The 11,979-nt window shown below is 36.3% G+C and overlaps 1 protein-coding gene across 1 annotated transcript; it reads right to left on the bottom strand.

Moving 5' to 3' along the window:
• Positions 1-4,242: 4,242 nt before the first annotated feature.
• LOC148087172 (mitochondrial coenzyme A transporter SLC25A42-like) lies at positions 4,243-10,734 on the bottom strand. The gene is made up of 8 exons (XM_087785330.1): positions 10,468-10,734; positions 10,093-10,218; positions 8,844-8,955; positions 8,663-8,688; positions 6,845-7,011; positions 6,668-6,784; positions 5,497-5,648; positions 4,243-5,097 (listed from the first exon to the last, which is right to left on the bottom strand). Exons 2-8 carry the CDS (start codon positions 10,162-10,164, stop codon positions 4,772-4,774), a joined length of 972 nt encoding a protein of 323 aa, XP_087641456.1. The 5' UTR covers positions 10,165-10,218; positions 10,468-10,734; the 3' UTR covers positions 4,243-4,771.
• Between the last annotated feature and the right edge of the window lie 1,245 nt (positions 10,735-11,979).

Raw genomic sequence — 11,979 nt, forward strand, 5'->3', positions numbered from 1 at the left:
ACAAAAACATAAACATGTAAGTTTCTTTCCAGGGTGTTCCTCACCTCTCTCCCTTTTTATAGGAAAGGCCCAGGCAAAGTTGGGCCTGAGGGCCACACGTTTGACTCTATTCTTTACTTTACTTTTTTTAACTAAAGCTACATTAACCATTTTATCGAAAAATATATGTAATTTGTTAGAAATCTAGCTGCCGTTTGTAATTTTAACTTGGATTGATCAGTAGTTAGGTGATATGGTCAACAAGTCAACAGTGTTAGCTTCTCATTTCACAGATAGGCTACATGCATTAGCTAATGTTTACATGGAAAAAGCTAGTTATCATGCTAAGCTATTTTAAGGTACTATTTGATTACTAATTAATATAACTAAGCTCCTATATGTATCTATTTATTACTCTATATGATGACAAACTTTTGGTCCTTTTGAAACTAGCCAATCACCAAAGGCCCAACCCATTACTAACCAATCAGAAGATTAATTATCCCAAGTTACAATCAATGACTACCTCAGATCTTTTCTAAAAGATGTAGACTACTATCCCACAAATTATCATTACATTTGAATGTAACAGTTTAGAGAAAATTAATAATTACAAAAAAAATAAAATGTTTACTGTCATGGTCATTTCACGTCAATGTGTCATTCCTTCTGTTACTTCAAGTTAGTTTGTGGGATGTTGTAGCCAGATTTAATGAATGCATTATATATATATTTACACACTTCTAACATGAAACAAGGGTAATTTCGTCCAGCACATTATTGTACCTAATCATTTTTGAGAAAAAAGTTAAATGATCTAAAATAATCTGTAACGCGATTCTAATGTCTATTAATCGAGTCTGTGGTAAATATGTCAAGCTACTGTGAAACCTCATTTAATATAACAGACCCATATTTAGAATCAGAGTGAAATTGAATCGACTTTTATGATAGTTTGAATATATACATATAAAAAAAATGATGGAGGATCTTCCTCTCTGGTCCAGCGCAGCCTCGGACGCCGTCTAACGGAGAAGTGGAGTACTGCAGCTCAGTGATGTTCTCATCTAATCGCTACACCCTAATTCTTTATTTATTTCTTGCTTTTTTTCCATTACTTTTATTTGTTTTAGTAACATGTCCAATTATAAAATAATATATAATTATAAACCAATATTAGGTATAAACTAGATCTCATAATTAATATTAATATTTTCTGTTACTAACCCTGTCAGGACTCGGGGCAGGAAACCTTACAAGGACAAAGACACAAAACAGACACAGAAATGTGACGTCACCACAGAGACTGACCGATAAAGGAGGGTTTTAAACACACAACAATGAAGGGTGACAGGGATCAGGTGAGACGAAGACACAGGTGACACGAATCAGGCAGTCAGATCAGGAGCACAAGAGGAAGTGAAAGAATACAAGGATCAGGACTTCACAATAAGACCAGGAGGTGAGACGAAAGGGAACATGAATGACTGGACAACCCTCTGAATGAGTTATTACAACAGTTTTAAAAACCGAGTGATTTTCATGGGAGTCAGCATAATCTTTAAATACACTTGAAAAGTCAAAAACAATGAGATTCAGTGTACTATGAAACAGAAGAGTAAAGTTACCACTAACATTATTACCATAAAACAAGATGGATTACCTGATGTCATCAAAAAATCACATGAGAAAAGATTTGATAAAATAAGTGAAAAAGATTTCCAAACCATTAACAAAGTAAATTGTCATCAAATAACCAAGGAAACTATGATACATTTATGCAGGAGTGTGTGTTGTGTGTAAGTGCAGCAGGAGTGTGTGTTGTCTGCACCATGCGTGTGTGTTGTGTCACCACAGCAAGACTGTGTGTGTACAGCAGGAGTGTGTATGTGAAGCAGTAGTGTGTGTGTTTGTTGGTTTGTTTGCAGCAGTAGTGTTTGTGTGTGTGTGTGTGTGTGTGTGTGTGTGTGTGTGTGTGTGTGTGTGTGTGTGTGTGTGTGTGTGTGTGTGTGTGTGTGTGTGTGTGTGTGTGTGTGTGTGTGTGTGTGTGTGTGTGTGTGCCCATAGCAGGAGTGTGTTTGTGTGTGTGTGTAAAGCAGGAGTGCGTGTGTGTGCATCAGGATTTTTTGTGTTTGTGTGCAGCAGGAGTTTGTGTTTGTGTGTGTGTGCCCAGCACGAGTGTGTTTGTGTGTGTGTATGTAGCAGAAGTGTTTGTTTGTGTGTGTGTGTGTGCAGCAGTAGTGTGTGTGTGTGCAGCAGGAGTGTGTGTGTGTGTGTGTGTGTGTGTTTGTGTGTGCAGCAGGAGTGTGTGTGTGTGTTTGTGTGTGCAGCAGGAGTGTGTTTGTGTGTGTGTGTGTGTGTGTGTGTGTGTGTGTGTGTGTGCAGCAGGAGTGTGTTTGTGTGTGTGTGTGCAGCAGGAGTGTGTGTGTGTGTGTGTGTGTGTGTGTGTGTGTGTGTGTGTGTGTGTGTGTGTGTGTGTGTGTGTGTGTGTGTGTGTGTGTGTGTGTGTGCAGCAGGAGTGTGTAGAGTGAATTATTCATGCAACATTTAAATACATGCAAATTTTTCCTCCCCTGTGTTGGCAGTGATCCAGGTAACCAATGGCAACGGCGCCTTCAAGAAGCATCTTTTTTCCAGATCGTCTCAACCAGACTACCGCCCTGATCATGTCACCCCCCGACTGGTATTGTTACAGTACCAGCAGCCTGGTCCAACACTGTGAAGACAGGAAGTCACATAAATCAGCGTCCAGGACGAGAGTGAGGAGGGATGGACGGAAGTTGTGTTGACGGATGATGATGTCATCAACACTGCAGACGTTCACACACATGCAGCTGGACAGGAAGTAAACCGTCACTAAACCACCGACACCATTCTTTTGAGAAAACACACCTTTACATTCAGGTACTGAGCACAGTTAATGAAGCACACATACATACACACATCAACACACACACAAATAAAATATGTACACACCTACTCTCTCTCACAAACACATAGATTCACCTACAAACACACATACATACATACACACTCACACATTCACGGTGCATATATAGACACACACATGCACAAACAGACACACAAACAGACTCACTCAAATAGAAATACACAAAGTCACCTGAAAATACAAGAACACAAACACTCACTCTCTCACACACACACCTACATACACACACTCACCCGCACACATACACATATCATTCTTACTATTATTATTATTATAATAAGCTCAGAATCACAAGTTTTGATTTGATTTGATTTAATAATAAAAGTCATTGTTCCACAAATAAATGAAGTGAGTGCGTCGATTTATTTTTTCATCATTGTTTTGTTTTGTTGGATGGTAGAATGAAAATGTGTGTTTAAACAGAAACATAACTGAAGGTCAAGTTCAGGCCATTGGGCTAATCGAGCAGTTCGCTGCTGCCTCACAGTGGAGATAAGGAGATATTACAACACGATCATTTTATGTTTTGATTTTTTATCTTCAAGAAAGCCACTACGTGAACAAATGGATTTGGTTTACGAATAAATATTGACGTTAATGGACATGATGGATATGATAATCGTTTGAATAACTTATTTAACAAAATACTTTTATTTCATTTTCCATCAAGTTTTTCCTTGCCACTTGCCTACCTTGGCCAGCTGGTAACGTAATAAAAAATATATTTAAAAATATTATTCTATTTTTTTTCTATTGTTGTTGTTATACTAATATTATTTCAGATTGTATTATTTATCTTATCCATAGTATATATATTCGATTAACAATAATACAACTATCTTAATTTAAACGCTGCCTCAAAAACAAACCTTTATTAGAATTCAAATCATATACAAAAAAATAATAGGTTTTATTTTTTCTTAACGTAGAAGCTTTGTTTTAATTATTTAAAAATGAAATATCTATAATTTTACCTTTTGACTTAATTTTCTCCTATTTGAAAGATGTGTATATATTGTTGTGTGTTTTAATTTAATTTGACTGTAACTCATCTCAAGTGACTCTCTTAGCCCTCTTGTTAATTTTATTTCAACTCACATTTAAATTATTTTATTTATGCTCAGTTGTTTCATGGCGTCCTCCAAACAAACCTTGTTCTTTACTGCTTTGAGGTGAACAGAGAAGTTTTGGGGTGCGTTAAAATGATTTCATAAATTCAACAGGGTAAAGGTCAAAGTCAGATGGTACAATGATGTCTACGATCATGCGGCGCCATCTAGTGGACAAACAACACCGCATCGCTGTTTTTTTTAAGTTATTTTATTTCACGATTAAGTGATTTTTAAACAAGTGCAAATACAGAATATCGAGGCGTGTAAGGCGTAGCAGACATTTTTGATTGTACTCATGCAAGCAGATTTTTCAATCTGTGAGACGGACACCGTTGAAAAGTCTTTTAAGCTGTTTATAAATGTTAATCCTCGGCTGGTTATGTTGATTTATATAACACAATACTTGTTTGTTTCAGTTTAGAGCCCCATATTACAACATGGTCACCATTATACAATCATTCGTTCCACGAGATCCTGCTGAACCACTCGTTATCTCAAAGCCAGTACAAATCACTCCTGTCGATTAAAAAAAAAGAAAATAGAAAGAAAGTTCCCCCATTGATGAATGATTCGTTGGTAAGAACATGTGGTTCTTTAAAGTGCAAAACAACACAGAAATATCCACCCCTGGTGGACAAACATTTTATCTGAAATTCAACTTTTGAAATGATTCTGAACGTTGTGATTCGTCACAGTCATTGTCCGGGATATAGAAGCTCCTCCTCCGCACTCAGTGATGGAAATATCTTGTGTGATGCATCTTGAGGAGGAGGTTGTGCATGAGGTCAAAGGTGGAGAGGCTCACGCCCACAGCAATGGGTCCTTTGACCCAGTTCATGCTCAGGCCTTTGTACAGTCCGTGGACGACTCCCTGACGTGCGATTATTTCACGCATAGTTCCCAATATGGTGCTGTAGGATCCTCCGGTCACGCCGGCGGTCTGCATCCGCCGCCGAACCACGTCCAGAGGATACGAAGCCGACTGTCCTATGAGTCCCGCGCAGGCTCCAAAAGCCAAACGTTCATGCGGGTACGGCGACGACCTTTTGGTCTTTTCTGAAATCAAACAGAATGGACATGAAAATTGCCAGTCTGGATCATCTTATAGCTTTCTTTTTCTTACAAAAGTAGTCGCATAAATTCCCAATTTATTAGCATTAGTTCAAGAATTTGGAAACTAATAATACTCCATTCACAAATGTGAATTTATAGTTACTAGGGAAAATAAGTTCAAAACAATAATGATATCATCGTCTTGCTTTCTCCGTTTCAGCAATTTGGTGGGATGTATTTTTTATGCACTTAACGTTCATAACGTTCTTAAGTGCCGGTCCGTGAGAATAAATAGCAGCATTAAATCAGTACACAATGTCAAAAAGGTTGTGGACATCTGCTTAATATGATTTGGACGATCTGATGAGGTGAGATATGGTCATAATAATTTAACAATCTTACCTGCGTGAAGCTTTTTAAGGGTTTCATACGTAAAGAATGTGATGCCAGCATATGGGATGACACCTAAAATAGTCGGTGTGAAGCCCCTGTACAGAGTCTTCACGCCCTCTTCTTGGGAAATCCGTACAAACACGTGCATGATGTTGCTGTACCTGAAAAGAAGATAAAAGAGATCTTTAAACGAATATAAACAAGGACATTTATTTTCATGAAAAAGGTGGTTTACCACTAATTACTATATACAGAAAAAATCAGTAACTTGCATCACATAATATTTACATTTTTTCTTTTATTTTAACTTTTTCTTTCTTTACTTCAAGTTTACGTATTCCTAGACCAATTTTGTCAGTTTGAAACCACTTTTTTTATTTACTGTAACATCATGGTGATGAGCCATAATCCTCTTCCTCTTTCAGTGACATCACACACTCTAATTTGACATTAGTTGAAGAAGAGCTTCGGTTAAAATTGTTCTAGGGCATATTGCAAAGTTAAAATAAATAAACAAACACCTGGAGGATGTTTAACAAGATGATTACAATGATAAGGCAAAAACCTTCAAACAGAAGTTCAACAATTTAAAAAGTCACCAACTTAATTTAATTGTTTTCTCTCCAGCAATAAATAACAACCAGGATTCATTTTATTAACTGTTTTTATACTAAAGTGAAGTGTTCAAGAAAGTTGATGTCTGCAGGTTACAAACTGAGAAGGAATTATGTCTGCGGGGTGTTTGACCGCACAAGTAAATATTTATAAAACCAAGAACAAAAACAAGCTCAAACAAAAGTAAAGAAGAAAAACCAAGTTAAGATGAACATTTTTACTACGTCTACAAGGAGATTATGTGGTTGTTGATGTTTATCTTGTTGCTAATAAGTCAAAAAGTAGACATTGGAAGGAGTTTTGTGTGTTGATAATGATTCCAGTGCTATCAATGATATTTCAAATGCTAAAAAAGAATAATGCAAATGTATGGTTATGACATATTAGTTGGTTATTTGTATACTAATATTATTTAATTCCTATTTTAATTTATTTTAATAATATTTTTATTTTATCTTTCATTTCGTTTTATTTTTGATTGTTGAATTTCATACTTGGTACTGTTTGCCGCATGCAATGAAGATTTTCTGATGGAATAAAACAACGCGGGCAGAAAAAAACTCACATTTCTCTGGCCGTCACCGCCATACGAGCCCGAACCATGTCCAACGGGTACGTCAACATGGCTGCCGTGGTTCCCGCCAGCGAGCCAGCAAAGAGGCGCGGGAACGGTGGGAGCGTTCTGGAAGTATCAACAGTTCAACAACACTCATAAACAACAACAACATTTGCAAACGCTTACTTTTCCTGGAAGCCGTAGTAGCTTCCGAGCAACTTCTTGTATTGCTCATGGGAGGTGAACTGGATGGCAGCATAGGGCATGACCCTAAACATGGTGGCTGAGTTTCCTCTCCACAGACTGAGAAAACCATCTTTTACGTACGTGCAGTAGAGGAGCCTGAACGCCTCCTGTAGAGTCACATTTATTGAAGTCATTAACCATCTTTGTTAAACACATCCTTCTGCCCTTATTTCAACTTTTTAATAAAGTTTCCTGTTTTATATTTGCAATCTAAGACAATCCTGAACCCTAAAATCTTAAAGAGTCACAATATCAACATTCTTCTAAGATTATTGATTTGTTTTTTTTAAAGCATGTGTTAGAAGAGTGTAATTACAATGTAGTGAAACCTCCAGTACCTTATATTCTTCACTAAATTTCTGGAAAGTCTTCTTAATACATTACGCCATTATGGAAATGCCATCTCTGACCCAGTGCCGTAAAGCAGTTTGGACATCAAGTCGTCAAAGTTTTTAAAAACTGCTTGATGAGATGTTACACAAAATGTTGCTATACTACTATAGTTCTAATTTTAAGTAATATGAACCTGAGATGCCTGTTTGTATTTTAAGCCACATAAAATGTCTCAGCAGGCTGTATGTAACCCCCAAGATCTTGAGTTTGACACACCTGGAAGAAGGTCACTTCATCCAACAATCATCAAATTTCTATAAATTAAATAGTTCTAATATTTAAAAAAGTTACAAAGTGATAATAACTGATAATACAAATAATAACAACAATGATTCATATATTATTATTAATAAAAGGATTGATTGAAGTAAAAATATTAGTGATAATTATATTATTAATTATTATTATTATTATGATAAAATTAAGATAATATGGCTGAGCTAAATAAATAAAATATGAACATATTTCTGAAAAATGCATTATTAGATTCAATTGAATTTGTCCATTTTAATTGTTGCCATAAATAAACAAGAAAAGTTTGAACATGCTTTTTCTGCTGTAATGTGGATCAGGATTACTGTGTCAAATAACAAAGAATAGTAATTGATTCAAGTTTATACACATTTGTTTACATCATGTGAATGTTTCTATTCTACTCGGTGAGTGTGTTTTCAATAATCTGTTGATACTATCATGTATCATGATGCAGGGTCAATGATACGATATATAGTGATATATTTAGATACTGTAGTAACAAGGATATATTTGAAGTATTGTCAAGTACTTGACTCTGGTGTTGCAGAATTTACAAACCACGCGACTCTTGGCGAAGTCGTTACTGCTTACATTAGTTTTCAAACCAAAATATGTCCAAACATCAGCTTTAAAAGCTGCTAGAGTCGACTGTATCCTCTCATACTCTTGTCATTGCTGAGATCTCTGGGATTTCATTGTTCCGTTAGCTGCGTAGGATGTAATAGCTGCTGTCATCTAGCGGCGAAAGTTTAATTGCAACAAAAAAAACGGTGTTAATATTTAATTTCATGTTAATTGTCGAAATATTTAATTTGACAAAGTCTTTATTAAAATATAAATGATTAACAACTATGCTAAAAAAAACGATTTGAAGTCAAAATAAAATAAATAGAAATCATTACAGTGCTGTTGAATATCAATGCGGTATCGTCTATCGATACTTTCTTTCACCCCTGTTGGTTACTAGTGTGATTTGATGGGCTACAGTGCTGCGACTTAAGACTTGTGACGTTTAAACAACACAAACCCAGTTGTTTTAAAGACTCAACAATCACATGCTTGTATACCAGACACGTGATGACGACCGTAGTGACTCAGCAAGTTACTCACCTTTGCTGAGAATCTGTTCGAAGACACTAAGGAACAAAGGAGAGTCACGGTCAACACACATCCATGAAGACTTTACATCCACTAATAGGATTACTATTACAACACATTCACAAAACACTTACAACATGTTCCTTGTGTCTTTTGAGCATATTTCTAAAAAATACTTTTTTGTTTGTTTTACCTTGGAAAATGATCTTGGTTCGATCCAGGGGTGCGATGATTGTTTTAGCGATGGCGCCTGCAAATGCACCACAGAGCAGAGAGTCCACGGCCGTCAGTCCGGGGTTCAAGACCTGTTGATACATGGACAACAATTGTGTTATGTTTGTCACAACTGCAGCCCAACCAAACACTGAACCAGATGACCCCTCAGACACTTCCACGTCCTTGAGCAAGTTACTCTTTAAATAAGCGGCTTATTTTCCTTGAATGTTTAACATATTTATATTGCACAGGCACTGACAAGACCACCTTATTTGCCTGCATACTTCATGATAGTTTACTTGTATCTTTAGTGATAACTTTATCGCAGAGGGTGTGTTGTATTTGTGTGCACGTGAGAAGCTGTGAGAGGTCAGTCCCACAAACTCTGTTGTGACCTACAAAAGATATCTGGTTAAGTCAACAGCACTGACAGTACAAATGCAGGCTTTTCACTGATTCTGCACTTTCTACTTCTGTGTCAACTAAATCTGGAACTGCTTAGCTATTTGGAGCGGTTGGAGTCTCTCGGCAGCCAAGGAGGATCAGTCTCAAAACAACAGCCCAACCCTCGAAAACACTTGATCGCAAAACACAAATGCGATGTTAAACACACAGACTAATATATAATTACTAACTACCATTGTATTGTGCACTTGTACTACTGATTATTGTTGATGATATATTAATTTTCTTTTATAATTATTAGTATTGTGTTTATTTCATGATTTATAAAAATGATTATACTACTGTTATTTTTTACAGACATTTGATACCGGGCTGCAGAGAATTAAAATATTATTAACTTATTTTCTATTTTATTTATTATTACTGCCTGAAATGTGTTATCTTTTTGAGAAAAAAAATGTTCTTTTAAAATAACAATAGTCTGTGACTCTTGAAATGTCAAGAGACTCGTTGCAGTCAAGTTTACCAAAAAACTAAACATGTAAACTAGTGAACATTATGTATAAGACAATCTTGTTGCAAAGAAATTTGTCTTAAGCACCCATTGTGCTGAGATGTATTTTAATGCACATAATAAAAAATGAAAAAATCTTGTTTTTTCTGAAGGTCGGTCAGTCAATATATTGCAAACATTAAACCGGTCTGTGGTGCAATAAAGGTTCAGGACCCCTGATATAAAAGATCAATATCAGGCAGAAGACTTACCCTAAAATGGCTATAAAGATGGTTTAATCTCAAAAAGTCCTTGTTGAAATACAAACCTTTGCTTGGCTGGACGGTGGTAGGGCCAACACTGTAGTTTGGGCCACTGGCAAAGGGCTCTGGTGGGCCATGTTGCGACCTTCTCAGATCACCAAGTGTGTAAAACGATCATGTACGAGAAATCACTGCAGACAAAAGGAAGGTAGAAAAAACAATGCATGTAAAGAAAATATCAACGTGTTTGGTACAACAATGCTTATTGCAATGAAAACATCATGTTTTTAATGCACACCATAGTAAAAGTGTAGACCATGTCAATAAGATATTGCGAAATGATTTGACCACGCCTCTCTGATGCGAGTCAAAACAAGTAGGTCAATGCATGATAAAAACAAATAAATAAAAGCAGATTTGAGGATTGTAGGTCGAGTTACCTGCGATGGTGTTGAATCAAAGATATGCGATGTTCAGACGTCGATGTGATCAAAGACTCGCTTCACATGTTTCCACTCGTCTGTGTTTTTTTTCTGGCTCCTATGTTTTGCATTAGGAGTTGTTGTGAGATCCGCCTCTCAACGTGATTGTGAAAGACAGCTGGTGTCAGGCCGCGTATTAATAGACCAGTAGCTTCTTCTCAGAACTGCTGCTGCCGCTGCACGGTTCTGCACTCACAAGACTATTTGTGTGTTTAAAAGGTCGAGGAAAAAGTAGGACAGCCTTCACAAATGTTTTGGACTACATTTCCCTGCGTCTAATCATCTTAGAGGAAGTATCGCGAGATTGTCGAGATACTTGGTTGCCAGGTTTTATAAAGAAGTGAAAGATACATTCTTGAAGGATTACATAATCATTAGTTTAGTGATAAAGACTGATATTTGATAAATATCATAATTGTACTTAAGAGGATTTGATGTCAACTTGTTATTTCTAACCCCAAACAAATATATAAAAGAAAATAATTTGGTTTCACAAATCATAATAAGATATGTGAAATTAAATTACAAAAGAGGTTTCATTTTGGTATTTCCTACCAATATTTTCTAGTCTGTGTTATCAATCAACTACCTTCAAACAATCCATTTTATACATTTGATTGAATTTTTCCAGTCAAGTCAATTATCAAGACTCCTTTACAAACGTGTTTCTCCTTCTCTTAGATAGATAGAGATAGAGAAAACAACTCATTACAAGTAGTTTGGACCAGTTATTCAGCTACATGTAAAAAAAAAGGTGAAGAAGAGAGTGTGGGGAGGGTAGAATGGATTGAGAACGCTGCCAGGTGAGATGTGTAGAAAAAGTGGAGGGGAAACTTTATGATGTACCTTTTTTTCACTTCAATGGCAATGGCTCAAAGTTTTTAGCTTAAGTCCATTAAGAAACTAACAATTTTTTTTTTTATTCATTCTATCATTCAAGTTTTTTTTGTTTTAGGACTTTTGTTACATTAGGTTAGGTAGAACTTTATTGATCCCTCAGGAGGTCTCCTTCGGGGAATTGTTTTTTCCAATTAGTCACAGCAAATAAAGCAATTTTTCATAAAAAATAATCAAAATAAAATAAGAACAATAACAAAGAGAAAGAACAAGATGATACAATCTAAGTCTAAAGATAAAGAACATAGATCAAAGAAAAATAACAAAGACAAAGGATACAAAGATTAACATAGAATAGACCATCCTGATACTTTTACTCCACTCCTGCCCCCGAACTCAGAATTGTACAATTAAATAGCCCGAGGAATGAATGAGTCCTTGAGTCTATTTGTTTTGCACCTTGGAAGGAGCATTCGTGCACTCATTCTGCTTCTCTGCTCACTGATGACAGTGCCGAGAGGATGACTGTCATTATTTAGGATGGATAGTAGTTTGTCAAGTGATCTCCTCTCAGCAACTGTCATCAGTGAGTCCAGCTTCATGCCAACCACAGAGTCAGCCCTTCTGATCAAT

The sequence above is a fragment of the Callionymus lyra genome, chromosome 2 (assembly GCF_982586985.1).
Source record: "Callionymus lyra chromosome 2, fCalLyr1.hap1.1, whole genome shotgun sequence".
NCBI classification, from domain to species: Eukaryota; Metazoa; Chordata; class Actinopteri; order Syngnathiformes; family Callionymidae; genus Callionymus; species Callionymus lyra.

What these genes read in the sequence shown, in the direction of transcription:
- LOC148087172 (XM_087785330.1), bottom strand. Translation starts at nt 10,164, where the DNA reads ATGGCCCACCAGAGCCCTTTGCCAGTGGCCCAAACTACAGTGTTGGCC. An exon ending in CACCGTCCAGCCAAGCAAAG is followed by an intron (nt 8,956 to 10,092) that starts GTTTGTATTTCA and finishes ATGTATCAACAG; the next exon opens with GTCTTGAACCCCGGACTGAC. An exon ending in CCTTAAAAAGCTTCACGCAG is followed by an intron (nt 5,098 to 5,496) that starts GTAAGATTGTTA and finishes GTTTGATTTCAG; the next exon opens with AAAAGACCAAAAGGTCGTCG.